The following is a 23,767-nucleotide window of genomic DNA, read 5'->3' on the forward strand; positions in this document are numbered from 1 at the left end:
TTGGTTGTTGTTGTTTTGTTTTTTAAAAGTAGGTTAAAAAGGTTTGTAAGTGAATCAATTGCTTTACCTGAAAGTTAACATCTTCTTTCTTAAATATTAGTGCTCGAACTTCATCTGGATCACCATTAAATATAGCTTGCACCAGTGATGGCTGAAAAAGAAAAACAAAAACAAAAGCCATATATTATATATATATATATATAGAGAGAGAGAGAGAGAAAGAAAGAAAAGAAACATCAATCATATCATTAAGTATAAATTTAAAGATATGACTTCCAAATCTAATATTTTTGTTCTTCCGTGGAGCCATAATATTTTTGAGGGGTGGGAAATATGAATTATAACATTTCATACAGCCTAATCATATCAAAGCATAGGGTTCAACCTGGGTGGGAGTAATAAAAAAGCCTACCTAATAAATCTATTCAAATGTAATTTGACCAAAACTAAGTAATATACTCATTTTATTTCTTCAGTAAAAGCCTTTTGCTTATAAATGATGAAAAGACATACAAATATAAGTTGGATAATTCAAATCTACTTATGGTATAAAACAAGTCAAATAATCAATTCCTAGCCCAGTGAGAGCTATGAAAGGAGATTTTAAAAGGTCTATTCACATCTTGATAATCACATGCATGTGGTTTTTATTCTATGTATATAATGATAGAATTCCCACAGAGGAAACTTGGTAACTGATAAAAAAATTACTATTCAAAGACCAAAAAATAGTATATATCTAAATAACATGAGAAGACAAGCATATGTATGTCTAAACATAATTTCCTCATCAACAGCATATCCTCTGAATGTATCAAGTTAAGCCACTCAAATAAGGAATTAGTTGACAACAGTGTTAAAAATAAGATTAAGAATATAGCCTGATTCTTCTTAATACAAAGTCTTACAAGCAAATAGGTAAAATTCTTTACACAAAAGGCTATGCCTTGATGTTGCTGGTAGTAGTCAACTTTTTGAAAAGTATGCAGAGTCCCTGATTCTTATCGATTAGTTCTAAAACCAAATGAAAGCAAGAGCTTATTTCATAACTATTTTACTATTTCTTAGTTTATTTTCAAGACCCCATAAGATGAACAGATAATAAAACTTAAAGTGGAACCTAAGCATTTGAAAAAGAAAAACTCAGAAATGTGCTAATTTTACACACAAATAATACTGCATCATACAGACCCCCACACTGCCTGGAGTATGAAATCAGCGACACTAATGAAACTAGTAGACACTAACTCAGTGTGTGCTTACAAAGTTACAGCTACATGACTACTTCTATAAAATATAAACAGAAACTCTCATAGCTTACCAACACATTTCCAGAAGGTAGAGACTGTAGACATTTACTTTCCTGGGGCAACTTAGAAATGAATACAGGAGAATCATCTTCTACCTCCTCCAAAACAACAATACACACTCGACTCATTCGCTCTTTTAAAACATTAAACTCCAAACTATGTGATAAAAGTCACAGTGGGAAGAGCACAAGCAGTTTTTCCTCCTCTTCTGTACACCACTTATAAACATTCTCTGAACAATGAAGCTGGTTTTTTAGTTAGTAATATTAGAGAAACTTAAGTTTAAAATTATAATATATAACTTCCTAAAAATAAAAACCTACTTCTTTCTGCAGGTGACTACAATCTATAAAAAGGTTCACATCAATGTGTCAATAATTAAAACTCAGTCTAGGACTATACTTTTAAAAATATTTTTCTTCCACCAAAACAGTTACATTGAGCTCTGAAATTTAATTGTACAAAACAATCATTGTTTTGGGTGACACATCACCACACCATAAAGAAAAAAATGAGAAACAACTGCGGTGACAGAGGTGGCCGCAGATATCCCCACTCTTGTCTGCAAGGTCATATAGTTACCAGAAGGCTGGGCGGTCTGTAGCTGAAAATTAAAACCAGAATCTCACTATTCTGTTTCCACTTCTAATTGGTCTTCATTTCTTCAGCTTCACTAACTTAATACAGATATCATACAGGGAACAAACAAACAAAAATACATAAAATTTAGCCTAAATCCCGAAAATGAAGCTCAGGTGTTGATAGTTCTTTCTGTGTTTAGGAAAGAAAGAGAAGACAGAAGGAGAACAAACCACCAATCTGCATTAACAGCAAAGCTGCAGCACATTAACATGTGATGAGTCAGATCGCAAGAGACAATAGGACTACTGGTACGAGAATACAAGTTGATTAATCCAGACTTCCCAATAATAGGCGAAACAGAGCTAGCTTTATCCCATCAGTAACAGGCAAGGCAAAGCTTCATTCTTTCTCCATCAGGCAGTTTTTCTAGCAGCCCTGCAAAAAGACACAGGCACCAGGCAGAAATGGTGTCAGTGGAGAATCTTAATAGAACAAGCAGACAGCAAAAGAATCTGGAGACCTTTGAGCTCCAATTACTGCTTCAGGGTTTTCATTTTAAAAGGAGAAGGGAAGAAAGTAGTTTATCACTGTAGTATTTCCTTTGATCTCTACATGAATACAGCTTCCATTAAATAGTCTTCATTCAGAGGAAAAAACAGCAGACTGTGCATCTTCTCGGAGCCAACTACTTTATTCAGTCAGCTGCCTCTGTGCCAATACAGTTTCCTTCCCTGGTGAAAACCGCTACAGTTATCCTTCAGTTGATTTCAAATGCTTTCCTGTTCCTCAGATGATCTTGCAAAATGCCGCTGATATCCTCAAAAGAGCAGGCTCTTGAGAAATAGCTACACAACCTCAGGATCGGTCCTGCAGAAGCACTTCAACAAGCAACAGCCTGAAGAGCAAAGACTGCAGACCCGCAGGATGAAATGCCTAGTAATGCTCACATGTTACACTTACCAGAGAGCTCAGCGACTGCTCAGGATGTAACTTCCTCTAGCAGGAGAAAAAAATAGTACATTTGGACAGCCTTCACAATTAGAAGGTTCATGCCAGTTCTGTGACTAATCCAGATCAAACTGAAAAATTCTATAACTGAAAAATAAGTGCGCTTTTAACATTTTCCACTAAAAGCCACAAGGAAATCTGGTGCACTGCCTCTGCTGACTAACACTGGTTTTAGCAAGTAAACAATTCCAAACAGCTTAACTGCTTTTGTATGCGACAGTATAGCAAATGTTTAGCTCCATGACAGCAGCTGCAGTAAGACTGCCTGTAGTGAACTCATAAAAGATCTCAAGAGAACAGGAAATATTCTCTAAGACTAAAAGCTGTGACACTACATTAAGGTGGGCTACTCTTATATTTGCCAAGACCTTTCTCTTCTTCTACCCCTCCGTCCTCCCTCTCCTCCTTTGGATGTGTGTTATTTTCTAGAATGAGAAGAGTCTTAAAGAAAATAAATATAAGGCTTGATATATCTTCTAAGTTAAAGAAATCAATCATTTATTGACTCATACTTTCTTAAAGAAAACAAATTTAAACTTCATAAAGGAAGAACTCTTAGTGTTATGAATCATTTGTATTTTCACTGAAGAAATTAAATAATACCTTTGTATCTGAATATATTCTAAAGCCTTAAAAAAAAAAAAAAAAAAACCACTAAGCAGCTGCATAAAACAACTGTTTAAATTTCTTGTCCTGAATTAGCAACATGCCAAAAAAGCCCAGAATCTTACAAAGAAAACAAACAAACAACTCCTCCTTCCTGATAAAATGAATTTCCAAAAGCTACAATTAAGTGTGAAAACCGACTATTTGGGGGCTGGAGCTGCAGAACTTGTCTGGTATGCACCAGGCCACGGGTTTAATCCTAACACTGCAACCAAAATCACCCAGATGACTTTGGAATTGGCTTTCACTACCTTTCTCACTTTGTCCAGACTAAGAATATTTGTGAGGGTGGGGGGATACCCAGTCTCTCAGCCCCCAGTCACCCTTCCCTCAAAGAAAGAGAGTAGGAGGGTTGACCAGGAGGGGGCAGTGAGCAGGATGTAAAGTGAATACATTTAAAAAATTAAATAAATAAAAGAATATTTCCCAATTACAATATTGCCTCACCTTGATCATCTTGTATTCCTGTAAGTGACTTACTATTTTTGAGTACTTAAGATATCCTGGCTGCTATACATCCTTACTTTAAATCTACTACAGTCTTGTTTTATACCAGAATAAATAATCCAGAAATTAATTATTTTGCCTGGTCATCCAAATGACTAAAATGCTTAATGCCAAAACCATATATTTCTATCAAGACTAAGATTTCTAACTTAAATTCTATGTTGTAAAAATGATCATTAAAGAAAACCGGTAATGGGGGCTGGTGAGATGGCTCAGCGGGTAAGAGCACTGACTGCTCTTCTGAAGGTCCTGAGTTCAAATTCCAGCAACCACCCATAATGAGATCTGACGCCCTCCGCCCTCTTCTGGTGCATCTGAAGGTAGCTATAGTGTACTTATGTATAATAATAAATAAATCTTTAAAAAAAAAAAAAAGAAAACCGGTAACAACTGCTGCAAGTTTAGGTAACAAGAGAGTATCATCTATTTGTTAATAAGCTTTTTCTGTTGTTTTGGTTTTGGAGACAGTGTTTCTCCATATATTCCTGGCTGTCCTGGAACTTGATTTGTAGACCAGGCTATTCTGGGAACTCATTCACCTGCCATCTGAGTGCTCGAGATTAAAGGCGTTCACCAAGCCAGTGTGAATAAGTTATTTTTGAATGAGCATTTCAATGCTATTCTTTGTTTAAGCCAATTTACTTATTAAGCCACAAAGGAAAAAAGAACCACTTAATACAGGTAAGAATGCCAGAAATTATAAAGAAAAATTACTGAAAATTACAAAACATTCATCTGAGGAAGAAACAACACAGGCTCTTGCTATGTTGCTCAGGTTGACCTAGAACTTCTGCAGTGAACAGATCTGCCTGTTTCAACCTCCCTAGTAGATGGGACTCTAGCTACATGCCACAGTGTCAGCTTCTACTGGTTACTTTAAAATATATAAAATGTTTTTAAGACAAATATGCAAATATTATAACATATAAATGATGTTATCTATCACCATAGAGTTGTACTGAATATATCATCCTAATACTTGAAACAAAAGTGAAATTTTAGTACTATCCTGTTGTCTATTTTCAGGGTTTTTCTCCAAAATAGGACCTCTTTTTATAGAAATAATTTTTTTTTAAAATTTTATTTATTATATGTGAGTACACTGTAGCTGTCTTCAGACACTCTAGAAGAGGGCATAAGATCTCATTACGGATGGTTGTGAGCCACCATGTGGTTGCTGGGATTTGAACTCAGGACCTTTGGAAAAGCAGTCAGTGCTCTTAACTGCTGAGCCATCTCTCCAGCCCTAGAAATAATTTTAACTTGTCCCAAAGTATCTAGTGTGTAAGTCCATCCATCTACTTTGACTAAAGAAGTCATAACTTATTTATTTTATTTTATTTTTTCGGACTAAGTCTAACTTCTATACTTACATTTTCCTAATCATTCTTTACATAAAATTTATTCTATAAAAATTTAAAGCTTAACTTAAAGCATTCATCTCAGCATCTATGCCTATGATTGGAAAATGAAGTACTGACACATCAGTACTATACAAATCTAGGGAATTTAGAAAACTTCATAAAGGATGGCAAGACCTGGACAATTCTACTAAAAGTCTAATATATTGTAGTCATCTAAAAATATACATAAAACCACCCTGAACAAGAATATTTATTTTAAAAACCTATACCAAAAACCCCATAGGACTAACTGAACAAATAGTGTCTTATTTCATCTATGTGTAATATATCAAATACTTAGAAAATATGTGTGTGTATAAAATCTCCATCTTCTAAGATGTTATATAATATAAACAGGGTGCTATAGCATAAATACGAGTAAGTAGTACCAGAACACAAGATACTGAAAGACAACTATACCAGAAACTTAATATGAACTAAAGATCATACGTTCTTGAGAAAGTGAACAGCATACAACAAATTCATTAGCTGTAACTGGCATTTATGATACCTTCCAAATGCCAGCCTCAAAAAAAGTAAAGAGGAGAGGAGTAATGCGTGCTTCATAAAGCTTTCCACAAGCCTCACTGATATTTTGTTTGTTTGATATTAATGAAATTTTCTCTCTCTCAAAGAAACCAATAACAACTAGGTGGAGCTTTTAGTATCAGAATTCATTCTTACATCTGGGGAAAAAGTTTAAAAATTTAAAAACATCACTTGTACTGCATGAATAAGCTACTCAAATCTTAGGCCAGTATGATCTAATAAAAATACAAAATTATCTACATGAGCAATTTAAATGTTCTTATACAGTCATCACATTTTAAAAGGATAAGCAAAACTGGTAAAATTTAAAAATTTAAATGTCCAAAACAAGATGCAGAGACTCAGTCAGACATTATGTGGAGATAGTCTAAATGGAAGATCTCTACCACGTCCTTCTACTCAAGAGCTCAGAGAATCCTTCAGAAGAGGAAGCAGAAAGATTGTAAAAGTCAGAGGGGATGGAGGACACCAGGAGAACAAGGCCCCCTAAACCAACTAAGCAAGGCACATATGAGCTCACAGAGAATGAACTGAAGCAGCAAGCACAGAGCCTACATGGGTCTGCACCAGGTCCTCTGGGCATAAATTGCAGCTATTGGCTTAGTATTTTCATAGGACTCCTGACTGTGAGAACTCTGACTCTTGTGCCTGCCGTTGGGACTGTTCTTCCTGATGAGTTGCCATGTTCAACTCTGATATGGTAGTTTTTGCCTCATCATATTTTATTTTATTTTGTCATGTTTGGTTCTTATCTCTTAGAAGACTGCTCTTTTCTAATGAGAAAGAGAAACAGAGTGGATCCAGAGAGGAGGGAAGCTCTCTTCTAATCCAGGACTTGGGCAATCAGCTTGGAGTACTGAGCTAGACCTTGTCCAAAAATCAAAGCAATAATGTACAAACACAACAAATGTTAGGAGTATGAGGACACAGCACCCTTATATACTGCTTATATGTGGTAATGTAAAGTAATCCAGCCACTATGGAAATCAACATAGAGGTTCCTCAGAAAATTAAAAATAGAGCTGTATGAACCATCTATATATCAGGCAGCAGTATATACACAAAGGATTCAAAGTCAGCATGTAACAGAGGCACTACATATTTATCACTATCAAAGTACTAACAATAGCCAAGCTACAGAATGAGCTCAGGTGCCCCATTCAACAGTTAAAAGGGGTCTTAACTGGTGAATTATGATCACGAGGGTGCAGAAAGGAGGATGGTTTTCATAGGGTAGATTAATAGGAAGCATCTGAAAATAAATTTTTCATTGTATGTGACCAAAAAATTTAAGGAGTAATTTTTCCTATTTCATATTCACAAATATATTCTTTTTTTCTACTTGACATTTTTCTTGTTGGTGGCATTTATACAATGCTTTGTTTCAGTCTGTTTTTCTACTGCTTTAAAAAAAGACAAAAACAAAACTGTAGAACCCTCCTAGTATTTTCCATTATTGGTGTGTTGTGAGTCCTTTAAATTGGTGGGAAAATTAACCCCGGAAAAAAATGACAAGGCATAACTTTTTTATGTAACATGTAGCTTGCTACTTGTTGCCTACTTAGCCAACCATCACTGACCCTCCCTTCTTAAACCCTACCTTCAGTTTTGTTTGGATGCCACTTCTATTCCACACAACTTGGAGAAATCTTGAATAGTGTAAGGTGATCATGGTAATTCTATTCTACCTAGTAAGTGACTCATTTGGGAAATGACATGCTCTGAGCCAGCTTGCTCTGTCACATGCCAAGGAGAGTCAGCTGTAGTGCTTCTAGGAAAGTCTCTCTCTCTCTGTTTTTAAACTAAAAAGGGATAGACAGAGGAAAATGCCCCCTCCTACTGGACAACAGCATGTCTGATAATGATGTTCTGACGTGTGAGGAGTATCTTATGACTGGAGTTATCCTAGAGACCATACTAAGTCTGACTGAGAAAAAAGCAAGGAAAAAAAAATGTGAGCAGCTTCCTACAGTCATAGCATTGAGTAACTAAAGCACTCAATCTCTTAAAGCACATTATTCAATTATTGCTTACTGTGATAAGACCCTTACCATTTAATCCAGCATATATTTCAAATATAAAGTATTTTCAGTTTAAAAGCTTTTACGTATGTCTGTGACATATTATGAATATGTCAACAAAACAATAAAAATTGCAGAATGATTGTTGGCTAAGAATAAACTAGTCATAGACTCTAATAAGATACCTCCTTTGTTTTTAAGAAGTTTAGAACAAACTATAACTAATGGAATTAACAGTTATAAGCATGGCTTTTTATAAGCTTATTAAAGTCATAAAAATATATTTAAAAAAAACCACACCACAAACAACAGAAAAATATTTTTCTTCTTTTATCCATAAATACAGGATTATTTGATAAAGGGAACTAAAGAATAAGAAAAATGTTCTAAACTATATGAGTCATTACTTGAATTTTAAAATAGTATGTTCAGTATGTCTCCACCCTGTTACAGCTCAAAAAGACATGAATCATTTTCTTTAGTATTTTCCAAATGATACTTTAGAACGGAAGTGATATATACAGTTTCAATTTGTGTGTGGAATAATTAGCATACACATAAGCTACAGATCTTTCTGTACTAAAGGAAATTCTTTGGGTATTTTGTGTAATTATTGCTTTAAAAAGCAAACACTGGGTAACCATAGCAACTTGTTTTTAAATTGCAAACTGTTCTTCTCAACTTTTGAAGTACAGTAACATAATACTACATTTACTCAGGTATTTTCAAATTATAGAAACCAGCATGAATTATAAATAATCCTTTTTAAAGAATTTAATGTGTATACTTGATTGAGTCCTGCATGTATGTGTATACCACATGAGAGCCTGTTGCTTATGGAAGGCAGAAAAAGGACATGGGGTCCCCTGGAAATGGAGTTATATGTAGATATGAGCTGCCATGTGAGTGAAAAGAACTTAACCCAGATCTGCTGTAAGAGTGCCAAGAGATCCATCTCTGCAGTGTTATTTAGTCTTTTTTAATGGGCAGAATTTAGCCTGTTTAGAATAACCTCACACTCAGCTGGGTATTATGGTACATGTCTATGATCCCAGTCAAGAGGCATAAGCAGGAAGAAAATGAACTCAAGGCCAGACTGGGCCACATAGCAAGACAACAAAACAAAACAAAACAAAACAAAACAAAACAAAACAAAACAAAACAAAACAAAACAAAAAAACTAGTATCAAAGGTGAGATTTGAGAGTAACAATACATTAAGGAAATAAAAGAATTGAAACTGGCTTCAAGTAGCTTGGTTTACTTTCAACCTACTTCTTGAGACATGAAGAAATAAACTGGGGCTGGAGAGATGGCTCAGTGGTTAAAAGCACTGACTGCTCTTCCAGAGGTCCTGAGTTCAATTCCCATCAACCACATGGTGGCTCACAACCACCTGTAATGGGATCCGATGCCCTCTTCTGTTGTGTCTGAAGAGAGCAATGGTGTACTCATACACATAAAATAAATAAATCTTTTTAAAAAATGGAAATAAATTTACTTTTCAAAATACAGTGTAGTATATTTGTATTAGAACAGTTTTCTCTTTCACTTCCTTTACTTTGGCATTTTAGGTATATTCTAAAAGGCTCTATCGTGTTAGAACAGTTTCCCCTTCACCTCCTTTACTTTTGGCATATTAGGTATATTCTAAAAGGTTCTACTTGCTGTTTAGCCTTATTAAAAATTTTGTGTTTATACTCTAATGAAAAGAAATAAAGGCTGATTTTTCAAATTTAGATTCTGAATAAGATCATAAGTTCTTATGCATAACTCTTTAATCTATACTACCCTAAAAAGGATATTTTACCTTCTGTTGTTAAAACAGAAAACTCACTGTTTCCCTAAGCTCATGCTTCTCTAGAGGTCTTCTCTATTGTTGCTATTGCTTTGTTTCCATTCAGTGTTATCTCCAGAATACCTGTTTGTGTGTTGAGAGGAAAGATGGGCAAAGACAGCATTCTTATAGCCCTCCCCTTCGGTCTGCAATGTTACCAATACACTTGCCTATAGCACATGCCATCTAATTGGGTGATCTTTCTATTTCTTCTTGTTGTACCTGTCAAATGTCACTACTCAGTTCATCTGGATGTTTGTCTCAGAGCCAGTCAGATGGTTCAGTGGGTAAAGACACTTGATAGCAAGCCTGACAACCTAAGCTTGATCCCCAGAACCCATGTGATGGGAGGAGAGGACCAACACCCACAAGTTTTCTTTGACCTCTAAGGTGTAACACACACACACAATCAAAACAACTTCCATTACTACCCTGTCTTAAGTTTTATATATGCCAACTTGCTGAACTTAAAATATGCCAAGACATTCTATAGAGCTCTGCCTTTGTATATGTGTTGTCCTCTTGGCTAGAATGCTTTCTGGCGACCTTTCTAGCCATAGAATATAAGGTAGGGCTATATAAAATAAGGTAGAAAATTATATAGCAGCTAAGACATGAAGGGACATGAGTACCATATTATAGCAAAAATATTTTAATCTGCAAAATGATGAAATACACATTTAAAACAAAGATGCAAAGTAAAAATCAAGTTTATACATAAAAAAACAAACTGTGGACATAAAATAAAGGGTAACCTAAAACTAAGCTGCCACTATAGCAGAGATAACTAGCAGTAAACTACTAGAATTCTAATAGAAATCATAAGACAATGAAAGATGGAAATTTAGAACAATTTTTCTAGAGGAAAAAACAAACAAAAACCTGCCAACAGCTATTAACAGCAATGAATACACCTTTCAAACTTTTTAACTAGCACTTCTACTTGCTAAAATGTTGACATAAGTAAATAATATGAAGCTTATAAAACATGCATAGGAAGACCTTATGGAACATCAGTTAGAATATGAAAACCACCTTAATGTAGAATAAAAGACTGATTTAAAACACAACATATGCCACATAATCTGATACTTAAAACCCCTCTGCCCCTGCAGTGCTGGAACATGAACTTCAAGAGCCTTGCAAAGGCTAAGCAAGTACTCTATCCACTAAGCTATAGATTTGCTCCTTTGTAGGGATTTCTAAAACCACAACACAATACTTATGTTACATGGAATAAACAGAGAGTGAGGGAGAGAAAAAGGGAGGGAAGGAGAGACAGAATATGTAAGATAGTCTTAGTCACCACAGAAAGTTTAAGTGTTGGGGATTGAAATCAGGTCTTCCACATGTTAGGTAAGTGTTCTAACACTGAGCTAGACTCTCAAGCCCAGTAAAGGTGTGTGTGTGTTGTATGTATGTATATATGTGTGTGTGTGTGTGTTTTGTTTTGTTCTTATTTTGACTTGTGATGTTTTTAAAAAGCAACAACAGACCAATTAAGTCATAGCAGGATTATGGCTTATTTATTCTCACCTTCATAGCTCACATATTTATTTCTCAGGAACCATGTTCCTTAGAGCCATGACTCTTATTTTTCTGAACTGAAATATCATCCTATAACTAAGGAAAGTAAAGCCCAGAAAGGTTAACTGACATTACCAAAACCTGAAGACTGCATATATTAAGACTCACTGCTGGGCTGGCGAGATGGCTCAGCGGGTAAGAGCACTGACTGCTCTTTGGAAGATCCTGAGTTCAGATCCCAGCAACCACATGGTAGCTCACAACCACCCATAATAAGATCGGATGCCCCCTTCTGGTGCGTCTGAAAGACAGCTGCAGTAAATTACACTGGAGCGAGCAGGGCTGGCAGAGGTCCTGAGTTCAATTCCCAGCAGCCACACACATGATGGCTCACAGCCATCTGTACAGCTACAGTGTACTCATATACATAAAATAAAATAATCTTTAAAAAAGAAAAAAAAAGACTCACTGCTAAAAAGTAAACCTACAAGCCAAAGCCCTTTATCTTTGCTACTGTGACACTCTGAACAAGTGGTTCTCAACCTGTGGTTAGCGACCCCTTTCAGGTCAAAAGTGACCCTTCTGTGTGGGATGCATGTCAGAAATCCTGCATATCAGATATTTACACTATAATTTCTAACACTATCAAAATGATAGTTCTGAAGTAGCAATGAAATAATGTTACGGGTGGAGGTCACCATACCATGAGGAACTGTGCAGCATTAAGAAGGCTAAGAACCTCTCTTCTACACTCATTGGGTTAGAAAACCCTCTTAATATATTCCTCAAAAGCTATAAAATAGTGCTAGAAAACTGGCCCAGAGGCAAACTGCTCTTGCAGAAGACCCAAGTTCTGCTCCCAACACCAACCCCGGGAGTCTCGCAAAAGCTTGTCTCTAGCTCTGGATCTAATACCTCTGAGAGCACCTGCAGTCACGTGTGAACACAAACACACACACATACTCAGATAATTTGAGCAGACTCCAAGATAGGAAGTCTTTTATGCTTGCTTTCTTCTCTGAACTACAACACTGTTATAATCCCAAATAAAGTCTTGACACCAAACTACTCAATTCATTCAAGTAAGAAATGTCAATAAGCCATTTGGTACCTTTAAAAGCAGAATGTATTTACTAAAAAAAGGTTTTGCCATAAAGGAGTGAATGGCTATAGGACAGGAGAAAAAGACAAAATGAGCATTAAGGACAGCTTTTAAAACTAGAGCTTCCTGGATTTAAACTATTATAATATAAAGAAATTGTGGGGAGTTTTAAATGTCATTTAAACTACAATATCATCTGTATGCTTGGGGTAGACAGCTTGCCTTCTATCACCTATAGAATCAAAACCATCTTTTTTTCCCTTCTTCTTCTTCTTCTTATTATTATTATTTTTTTGGTTTTATTGAGACATAGTCTCTCTATGTGGCCCTAGTAGGGTGTCCTGGAACTCACTATGTGAACCAGATTGGCCTCAAATTCCCAAAGATCCTCTTGCTTCTGCCTCCCAAATTCTGAAATTAAAAGCATATGCCACCACTCTCAGCTTCAGAACATCTAAAATGTTTTTAAGGTGATAACTGAAACTTTGTATTAGAAAACACAGTAAGGTATACGTTGTGAACATTCCACTCACAGACAAGGTCTGTCCCTGAGAGGGTAAAAAATGTAAATTGGATATATTGGCACATGTCCATAATTCAAAATTTGGGAGGCTGGGGAAGGTGTTTTGCCAAGAGCTCATGACCAGCCTAGAATTACATGAGACATTGTCAAAACACACACACACACACACACACACACACACACTCACTTACTCACTTCAACTGCATAGTGTGTCACAAGATGTTTTTTAGAATTTGTTTAAACTCACTTAAATTGTATGACAAACTATCCCACCACCTTAATTTTACTATAGATTTTCAAATGGTTCCCTTATGAAAATTTAGAAAAGGCTTGTAAAAACAATGCAAATGCACCACCCAGTGGCAAAAGGTAAGAACTACAACTTTTGCAAGGATAATAGCAAAGGCAGGTTGGAAATTCAGTAGTCTTGAAAACTGATTAACAGAGAAAAAGGGGTGTGTGTGTGTGTGTGTGTGTGTGTGTAATTAGTAATTTGGTGCAAGTTTTACAATTAAAATTATTTATTAAAGTCTGACAGGTTCATCTTAGTGTTTTACAAAGGAATTTTTGTTTGCTTTTCTGTTTTGCCCATTCATTTCTCAAAGGCTGGGTTGAGAAAAGAATTAGAATGAAGTACATTTTATGCTTTGTCCAAAGTCTTCATAAGCGAAAAGTTATAAAGCAGTTTATGAATAACAGAAAGTACACAAGGAATAGAAGTTAAAGTGAAAACCTAGTTACCAACAACCATCTGGGGTAACAACAAATTAGTCATTCAATATGCTTTTAAAAGCGAGGAGAGAATAGCTGAATATGATGGCCCGCCAGAGCAGAGGCAGGCAGAGCTCAGTGAGTTCAAGGTAGTTAGGGCTATCTAATGACTCAATCCCTGTCTCAAAGTGGTGGTGATGGAAAGGGGTGAGGAGAGGAATGAGATGTGAAAGAAAGCACTGGGAAATGGGAGTGAGAACCCCTCTGAGTGTACCTCCCTAGCATGTGTCTGTGGTACCACAGAAACAAAATAAAACATTTGGAAGGTAATCTAGATTTCTTAAAAGGGAGCCAAGTAAAGATTCAACATGAGTTATGTATCCCATATATGAGTCTTGAATGTGATCATATTCATGCTAGTTTAATATACCAAATAATTTCTCTCCTACTAGAAAACAGAGAGGTAATAATAGCTTCTCATTCCTAACTTACCAGCTTGCTTTCTTTAAAAAAAAAAGTTACATAAAACCAAAGGCATATTAAATAAAACTCCAATAAGGGTATTTTTCTGTTTTGAAGCAATTTTGTATTGAGTCTATTTAACATACAGCATTACTGTGAGAGCACAGGAAATTTAACAAAAAGACAGAAAGCAAACCGCTGCCTAGTACCTACCAAAGCAACATTATTGAACCAAGCTTCTTCCTTAGATGACTACAAAGTCTTTAGAATGTTTCTATTTCAGATGTGGTCCAACAAACAGCAGTACAATTATCAAACTTGCTTCCTTTCTAATGTCCCCAGTCTAATGATTCTCTGCAGTCTGGGAGAGACTCTAAGATAGTTTCACTAAAACCACAGGAGACACTCACATAACTGAAGTCTCCTTGTGTTTACTATGGCTGATAATGATTAAAGTATGTGCTACATTTAATATGTAAGAGAATGAGAAAAGTAATGGACAGCTGGGTAATGGTATGCAAATACTTATTGGTTTTACAGGACAAAATAAAACAAATTCTGCAGTATTGCTCAATTATCTTCAGCTACTTAATATTTTCTTCTCTAAGCTTCTCTGAGAACATTAAGTAGGACTTATAGGCCCCTTCCCACTGAAAATCTACCAGAATTATTAAGTTGCTATATACTGAAGTCTTCAACCAATACAGGGCTCACTACTATACATGAACGGTCTCCAAATGGGGCTGACATTAATTATTAATTCACATGTAATTATGCATAAGGATAAGTAGTAAGAAGGTGTAAGTAGCAACAAAATCAACAATTACAAGGGTTGACAGGATTACTACAGAAGACTACTGAGCATAACCTACCCTAACAGGAATTCCCATACTGTTTTCCATATTCCTATGGAAGCAGTAGTTGTATTATTTGAGTTCTACAAGCCTGTGACAGAAAACAGAAATCAAAGACAAGAACATAAAGGAGGTATATACTTAAAAAACAAAAACAAAAACAAAACACTGAATTATTAAATGATACAAAATTTACTTTGTTTTTTTTTTTTTTACTGATTCAGAATTTAGTTTTTATCCATCAAGAAAACTAATTTGTATAGAATATATTTTTATTCCTGTTATTTATTTTTTTGAGACAAAGATTTTTCTATGTAGTCCAGGCTGGCCTCAAATCCTCAATCCTTCTGCCTCCAATTTCCAACTATGAGGATTACAGATGTATACATGCCATATTTACATGCACATACACATGTATGTACATACATACATACATACATACATACATATAATATAAAAACAAATATACACATATATTTTTAAGGAAAATATTTTTAGAGACTGCCTTTATATAAAAACTGATTTTTACTGGATTCTTGAAGAAACCCAAAGTATGGGGTTTTCATATTTCATGGTCACAACAAATTACCTTAAATCTTAAAAATACATACAAGCAAAAATCCTGTATATATTCTCTGATAACATATCCAACCACTTTGCATTTGTTTATACATGTTTGTCTTAAGAGGCTGTCAGTGATTTATAAAATGTTTATATATTAATGAGAATCATTAATTTCAAATATATAAATTTAAGAACTTGTTATACTATCACTTAAAACTTAAATACTGCTAGGTATCTTCTCTGTGTATGTTTCTAAAAACGTTCAATTATGTATTTTGTTAATTCGTTTCTTCCTCTCAAAACAAAATGGGAGTTTATTAAGAATAGCTTTTAATATGGCTTTAAGCTGAGTATGCAGAAAAGTGTGCTTCTGAAGAGGGACTTCCCCATGGTTCCATGTAGTCATGCTGTAAGCACCCCACTTCCTAAGAGTAAACATTTGAGTTTCTTTTTTTTGTAAGAATGTTATACATCCTTATATAACAGTTTTCTGGAATAAAAATAAATTGCCCCATAATTAATTTAGCAAAATAAGTAAATCAGTTCTAAAAAATTATGAAAATGTAATTCTCATGTATAATATCATTAAAGAATACATGTCAGAATTAAACCTATGTGAAACAGTATACATCAACCATATTTTCATACTACACTAGAAAATTGTTCATTTTTTAACCATCTTTGTTTTTTTGTTTGTTTTTTAAATTTTTATTAGATACTTTCTTTATTTATATTTCAAATGTTATCCCCTTTCCTGGTTTCCCCTCTGAAAACTCCCTATCCCATCCCCCCTCCCCTTGCTCACCAACCCACCCATTCCTGCTTCCTGGTCCTGGCATTCCCCTACACTGGGGTATCAAGTCTTTACAGGACCAAGAGCCTCTCCTCCCATTGATGTCCAACAAGGCCATCCTCTGCTACATATGTGGCTGGAGCCATGAGTTCCACCATGCGTACTCTTTGGTTGGTGGTTTAGTCCCTGGGAGCTCTGGGTGTACTAGTTAGTTCATATTGTTGTTCCTCCTAAGGGGCTGCAAACCCTTCAGTTCCTTTGGTCCTTTCTCTAGCTCCTCCATTGGGGAACCTTGTGCTCAGACCAATGTTTAACCCTTTGTTAACACTAGTTGCTAATGTCCTAAGAGGCCTCTGCAAAATACCAGGAACATAGAAATGATGTTTTGTGCAAGAAGAATAAATCTGATGCAAGAAAGTAAGATATGGCTTGTAAAGTATAAACAAATCAAGCTAGTTCAAAGTACCAAGGTGGCTGGTTAGGTTGGCACACACCTATAAATCCTCCCAATCACAGCACTGTGAGTTCAAGGTCAGCCCAAGTCACGGGGCAAGTATGCCTTGAGCTATATAGTAAATTACACTGTCTAGACATGTAACACACTTGGTAATGTCACCAATTTGCCACTTGATGGCAGCAAATACAAAAGAAAAAATCTTTATTCTTATTTTATTTTTTTTTTTACAATACAAAAATATTTTTCCAATCTTGTATTTTAAACAGAAGTTTCAAATGAATGAGGAACTTCGTAGTTCTTCGTATTTTTCTTTTAAAAAACGAAACACAAAAAAAACAACCAAACAAAAAAAGTCCGATTATATTGTTCAAACAGGCCTCAAACTCACACCCCTCCTGCCTTGGCTTCTAGCGCTGGGACCACAGGCACGCACACATTACTCAGGACAACTTTAGAGGTTTGGGTTGTTGATTATATAAACAAGACCAGACTAGCCTTGAACTCTTCTCATCCTTCTCGCTCAGTCCTCTTTATTAAGATTACTGGCATGTGCCAACCAACATACTCAACTTCGATAAGTAATTATTTTAATATTTTCAGTCAAGCTCAATCTGATTAAAAATAGTCTTCTATTACAGCACTGACAGACACAATGCAGTCACTTCAAAAAGTATGTGATTCTCTTGATGCTTATTAAATAACATATCTAAATAAAAATACATAAACCATTCTTCCTTTAACCAAATTAGGTGCTCTAACAATCTATCCCCACAAAAACTTATTCAACTTATTGCTGGTTCATAATTACTTATATGCTAAAATTACATCAATGAACAAGGTTTTTTCCTGGGGGGGTATGAATCTTATACAGTCTCTCATGTATTTCTTTTACCTAGTCTTTATTATACAGAACACCATCGTGAAGAACAAATAGTAAAAGACTATAGAGCCAAAAACCAGAAACAAAAATAAAGACTGTAGCTTTCTTCCACCTGTAATTTCATTTACAATGAAAAAATATTACACAAAAAGCGAATTCAGGATTGCCGCAGCCCTCCTGCTTTGTTTGCTTTATTGTCCCTCTCTTTTGTTGAAATATTTACTTTGAAAGGGAAAGCACCTGCTATTCTTTATTAACTATTCTGCTTCTTAATTTCACAATGTGACCTAAATTATTTAAGTTACCAGCACCTAAAAAAATTACTTCAGGGCTGTAGAGATGACTCATAGTTAAGAGCATTAACTGCTCCTCCAGAGGACTTGGTTTGATTCCCAGGACCCACATGGTGGATCTCAATTTTCTTTAACTTCAGTTCCAAGTCTTCTGGCCTCTTTTAGGTCCTAGGCATGCATCATGTGATACACATACATTCATGCAGACAAAACACTCACATATAGATAAAATAATAATGATGTATATAGAACAACTTCTTGTACAAATTTTTCATGTAGCAAGTATGTTTCACTTCTAAGTAATCTGTTCTCAAAATTACTACCAAAATGTTTTATAGTATAAGGCACTGGTTATAGTGGATTAAACCTGAGACTGTGTGGCTATATTGATAGATAAAGCATAGAGTTAAACGCACAAGAAGACTGTAAAGGCCCAGTCTTAAGAGACCATCTTCTTCAAGAGCAGGGATCGTATCTCATTCACATCATTGTATCAGTTCTGTGCTCTGCTTAAAATAAAGCAGTGATGGACTTTTTCTCACGAATGAACACCTCATACTACGTACTATATAATATCTTGTCATAAGAACTATTAAAAGCTCCCCTATTTTTTTGGCTATTCTTGTTTCACCAAGATTTACAGCCTATAAATTAATGAGCAATTTCACACAGTCTAACCTAATACCAAGAGTCTACAACATAAAATTCCCATAGGCAACATTTCTATTACCCTAAATGTTCATCTCTTCTGTTAAGTAAGAAAGAGAAACGAAGAGTAAACTATAAAGCAGAAAGTTCTTTCATCAATGTTTACATATGTACACATCTGTAAAAGAAAGGACAGACATACATTTTAGCATATCTGGAATTACAAGATAGCTCAGTCAATCAATGATAGCAGGAAAACCGGCTTCCTATTTAATTTTACTATGCTGAGAATTACATACTATTTAAGGAAATATAAAAGTGCCAGGGGGAAGTACTGACTAATTTCTAAGATAGCAAACAGGGCAGGATGTTTATTCTCACCACTCGTATTCAATGGAAGGCATAGCATTACTGTGAAAAGGAAGAAAGACATACACACAACTTGGAAAGGAGAGCATGAAACTGCCTTCACTTAGCAGAGGACATACTTGTCTCTGTAGAAAATTACACTACATCTAATAAAAACCCCTTAGAATTAAGGATGTTTTTGTTCATTTTTGAGACAGGGTTTCTCTGTGTAGCCCTAGCTGTTCTGGGACTCACTTTGTAGATCAGACTGTCCTGGAACTCACAGAGATCTGCCTATCTCTGTCTCCTGAGTGCTGGAATCAAAGGCGAGCACCACTATGCCCAGCAGTTTAACATTTTTTTAAATGCCACACTATTAACTAAATGAGGGTGAAACTGACAATCTCAGTTGATACAAAGAAAAAAGTATTTTACAAAATCCAGTATGCTTTCATGATCAAAACACTCAAACAATGCAGAAGAATACACATAAGTGTTCTTTTTCTAGGAATGTATTACCAATTTTCCAAATCAAATCCATGATCACAATGGGATTCAAAAAGATTTTCACTATATTTTTTAAAATTTACATAGAAGACAAAAGCATAGAGTGAATGGGCTGGATTTAAGATAACATATAAAAACCTAATTCCAGGATTTTAAGAATATAAACTGGGAAAATTTCCAGGAAAAAAAAAATATTCTTAGGGCCTTGGTATATGTTTCTTACACAAGAATGGAGAGTAAAAAGATCAACGGGTATGATTATATTATAATTAAATTTTTTGAACAAAAAACTCCTAAACAAATAAGAAAACAAGCCATTTGCTGCAATATGACAAAGCCAATCAGATTCATAGCCTATAGATACAGATACAAATATAAAGACATATATTAATGATTGCTAAGGGGATTTAAATGAGAATGTCTCCTTTAGGCTCATATAGTTGAATATTTGTCCCCAGTTGGTGGAACCATTTGCGAAAGATTTGTTGTAGGAGAGCTTTGGGGTTTCAAAAGTTCACAACATTCTCATTTAGTTCTCTCTGTCTCCAACTTAGAGACTCAAAATGAAGTTCTTAGCTGTTCCTGCTGCCATGCCTTGGTTCTGTCATCATAGACAATAACCTCTTGAAACCACTTTTATAAGTTCCCTTGGTCCTGTTTTTATTACAACAGGAAAGCAACTAAAAAGACAAACTACATTGTAAGAAAAAACAAGGCAATTCATCAAAGATAAAAATATATCCAAAATGAGCCAGGCAGTAGTGGCCCCTGCCTTTAATCCTAGCAGTCAGGAGGTAAAGGTAGACAGATCTCTTGGGTTTGAGGCCAGCCTGGTTTACAGAGCAAGATCCAGAGCAGCCAGAGAAACCCTGCCTCAAAATAACTAAAGCGATAAAAAAAATTTTTTTTCAAAACATAGTCTACTAGGAATGTGAAAAATGCAAATTACAGCAACATAGCCCTTGATATACACATAGCAAATTGTATTATAAATTGAAAATAATTTTTAACAAATTTGAAAGTAAAGAGAAATTAACAATTACCTGCAGTAATATAATTGCTATAACCACTTTGACAAAAATAGTAAAACATATACATATCTTTTTATGTATGTGTGTGCATATACAGATGGGGGAGGGAACACAGTGGGGAAGGATAGAGAGTGATTCCAGTAATTCTGTTTTCTCCTTTCAATCTTAGAAACACTGAAGATAAAATGATATACTTATAGCACAATTTGCTCAAAATTGAACATTATGTATGCCATGGTTAATCTTGAGTGGGCTTGTCTATGAAGGACCCCCTAGACTAAATTAATTGAGGTTCTGACCCCCCCCCCAAAACTGTGAGTGGCAAGCATCCCCATGGGCTGGGGTCTTGCACTGGATGCAAAGGAGAAAGCAAGAGAAACATCAGCATGCATCTCTCTCTACTTCTTGACTGTGAACATAGTGTGACCACCACGTCCTGTTCAGGTCGCCTTCCTATCCTTGACAGAACAGCGGTTTGTGACCTGTGGGTCTCAATCCTTTGGTGGGATAGGGTGGGAGTAAGGTGAGGGGGTCCTGTTGACTGATACTTTTGCAGCGGTTGCATATCAGATATCCTGGATATCAGATTCAAAACAATAGCAAAATTATAGTTATGAAGTAGCAACATAAATTGAGGCACTGTACTAAAGGGTTGCAGCATTAGGTATTCTCTGGAACTCTTAAGCTAAAATAAGTGTTTTTTTAAATAAAGTGTTTTTGTCATATACTTTGTTGCAAAGCAGGACACGTAGCTAATATGAGTATGATGATCAGAAAATTACTGTATTGTATAATCCAAGTAAGAAGTGACAACAGTTTGAAAGAAGGCTATAAAAGTGGGAAGGAGATCAATTTTTTGTTTTTCGAGACAGGATTTCTCTGTGTAGTCATGGCTGTCCTGGAAATCACTCTATAGACCTCTGTAGACCAGGCTGGCCTCGAACTCAGAAATCCGCCTGACTCTGCCTAAGTGCTGGGATTTAAGGCATGCGCCACCACTGCCTGGCTGATCAATTATTATATGGAATATAAATTAGGACAAGAAAGATCGTCCATCAGTTATGTAAGCAATGCATGCCTATGGATCATTTCCTTTTTAAAAACGCTCCTATATTAACACAGCAAAGGCAAGAGGTCTGTTTCAGAAAAATGATTTCTAAGCTAGTTTGGGTGAAAGGCTGTCTCAAAATAAAGAAACCAATAAAGTAAGCAAAAAGAAATGAGTATATAACATTCAAGAAATGAAGACATACATAGAAATGACAAGCAGTTATATGTAAAGATGCTCAAAGTAACTTATCATTAATAGCCGGCAAATTGGGGCTGGAGAAACTACTCAGCAATTAAGAGCACTGACTGCTCTTCCAGAGGACCTGGGTTTAATTCCCAGCAACCATAGGACAGCAGCTCACAGCTGTCTGTAACTCCAAGATCTGATACCCTCAAACAAACATCCATACAGGCAAAACACCACTGCATATATAAATTGTTTTTTAAAATCAGGCAAATTAAACTACTAACTATTGTACCTATCACTCACGTGTATAAAAATAACCACTACTACCAAAGAGAAAAGAAATAAGTGGTGGTGAGAATATGCAGAAAAGAGAACATCTGCACACTGCTTGTGGGAATGTATACTAGTAGAACTATTATTTAAACAAAACAAAACAGTATCAAACTTACCCAAAAATACCAGAACTTACTTGCTAGACAACCTTGAGGGTCTGAGTTTAGAATCCTAGCAGCCATGCAAAAAGCCAGACAGAATGGTTTGTGTCCTGTTATTAATCCTAGCACTAGGAAGACAGGAGGATTCCTGATGTTTGCTAGCCAGCAAGTCTTACCAAATTGATAAGACTAATACAGTTCAGTACCAGGTTCAGTAAGAGATCCTGTCTCAAAAAATAAGATGAGAGTGTAACAGAGGAAAATACCCAACATACTGACCCCTCTCTCACACATGCAAGTAAAATTTCAAAGATTAGAAGATATTTAAAATTAAAACAGAGCTGTTATATGATCCAGTAGTTATAGCAAAAGGTACATATACAAAGTAGTATAATGAGTATGTATTAGAATATAGTATGTCAGTATCTGTGCTATGTTTAGCACTACTCAAAGTTAACTTCAGCAACGATAAATGGATAGATGGAGAAAATGTGGTATAGACTGAATGTGCCTTATTAAAATGCTTAGGACTGGAAGTGTTTGGAGATTTGAAATTTTCAGGTTTTGTAATATTTGTATAATAACAGGCTAAAGGATAAAATCATAGTCTAAACATGAAATACATGTTTCATATATACCTTTCCACACAACCTGAAGATAATTTTATATATTAATACTTTTAGGACATAAAAAGACCAAAAAAGCCTTTAAAAATATTTGAAAACACCAAGACTTACAGATAGGTGGTGGATGAGAAGCTGATTTCATGTGGTCCAGCTAAATATAATAAAGGTTATAGAAAGAAAAGTGAGGAAGAGAGAGAATGAGCCAGAAATTTATAAAGGGAATAAGAAAATAGCTAGTCAAGAAAAACAGAAGAGCGACTCAGAGAAGAAAGCCGTCCAGCTTCACCTGGATCAGCTCCCACAGGCAGAGGGGAAACAAGCACAAGGTGTATGCACTGAACACACCAGCTTGGCAGCAGCCTACTGACTGACCGTCCCTGTCCCAGCATCGACCTGCCACAGTCCAATGTGAGAGGACCTGAAAAGAAGCTAGACTAGCATTCCATCTTTGCTTTTACCATGTCTATTTTTTTAAGTTTACTATATTCCATTAGTATTTTGGATATCATTTTTAAACCTTCATATTTGTTTTTATGAATCTTACATTTATCTAGCACTTCCTTAATTTCAAAATATGCTGCTTTATTAACATTTTCAGGTTTCTTTTTAACCCATTTTATTAACCTTCCTTCTAGCTTCTGTATTTCTCCTTTTCCGTATCCCTTTCCTTTGTCTCATTCATGAAAAATTTCTACATTTACTCTAAATGATTTTTAGCTTTACAAGACACTTTACCTTTTTTTTTTTTTTTTTTTAAAAAAAAAATAGGGTTTCTCTGTGTAGCCCTAACTGTCCTGGAACTAGCCCTGTAGACCAGGCTAGCCTCAAACTCCTGCCCCTGCCTCTCAAGTGCTGGGATTAAAGGCATGCAAAACACTACCATGCCTG

At 35.5% G+C, this 23,767-nt stretch overlaps 1 protein-coding gene across 3 annotated transcripts in view; it reads right to left on the minus strand.

Moving 5' to 3' along the window:
• Ankrd28 (ankyrin repeat domain 28) overlaps positions 1 to 23,767 on the minus strand; it is a 157,170-nt gene that overhangs the window by 93,974 nt on the left and 39,429 nt on the right. The window contains exons 1-2 of one of the 3 annotated variants that reach the window (XR_004116366.1): positions 1,322 to 2,861; positions 68 to 151 (exon numbers count right to left, since the gene is read on the minus strand). Coding sequence is in view for 2 of the 3 variants with exons in the window: in XM_031362412.1 (XP_031218272.1) it covers positions 68 to 151; positions 1,322 to 1,438 (201 nt within the window). In the remaining variant the exon portion in view is untranslated. Of the gene's footprint in view, positions 1 to 67; positions 152 to 1,321; positions 2,877 to 23,767 lie in introns of those variants that run through there. The other 2 variants (XM_031362412.1, XM_031362413.1) reach the window with 2 other exon arrangements.

This window comes from Mastomys coucha, unplaced genomic scaffold, assembly GCF_008632895.1.
Source record: "Mastomys coucha isolate ucsf_1 unplaced genomic scaffold, UCSF_Mcou_1 pScaffold9, whole genome shotgun sequence".
Taxonomy (NCBI): Eukaryota; Metazoa; Chordata; class Mammalia; order Rodentia; family Muridae; genus Mastomys; species Mastomys coucha.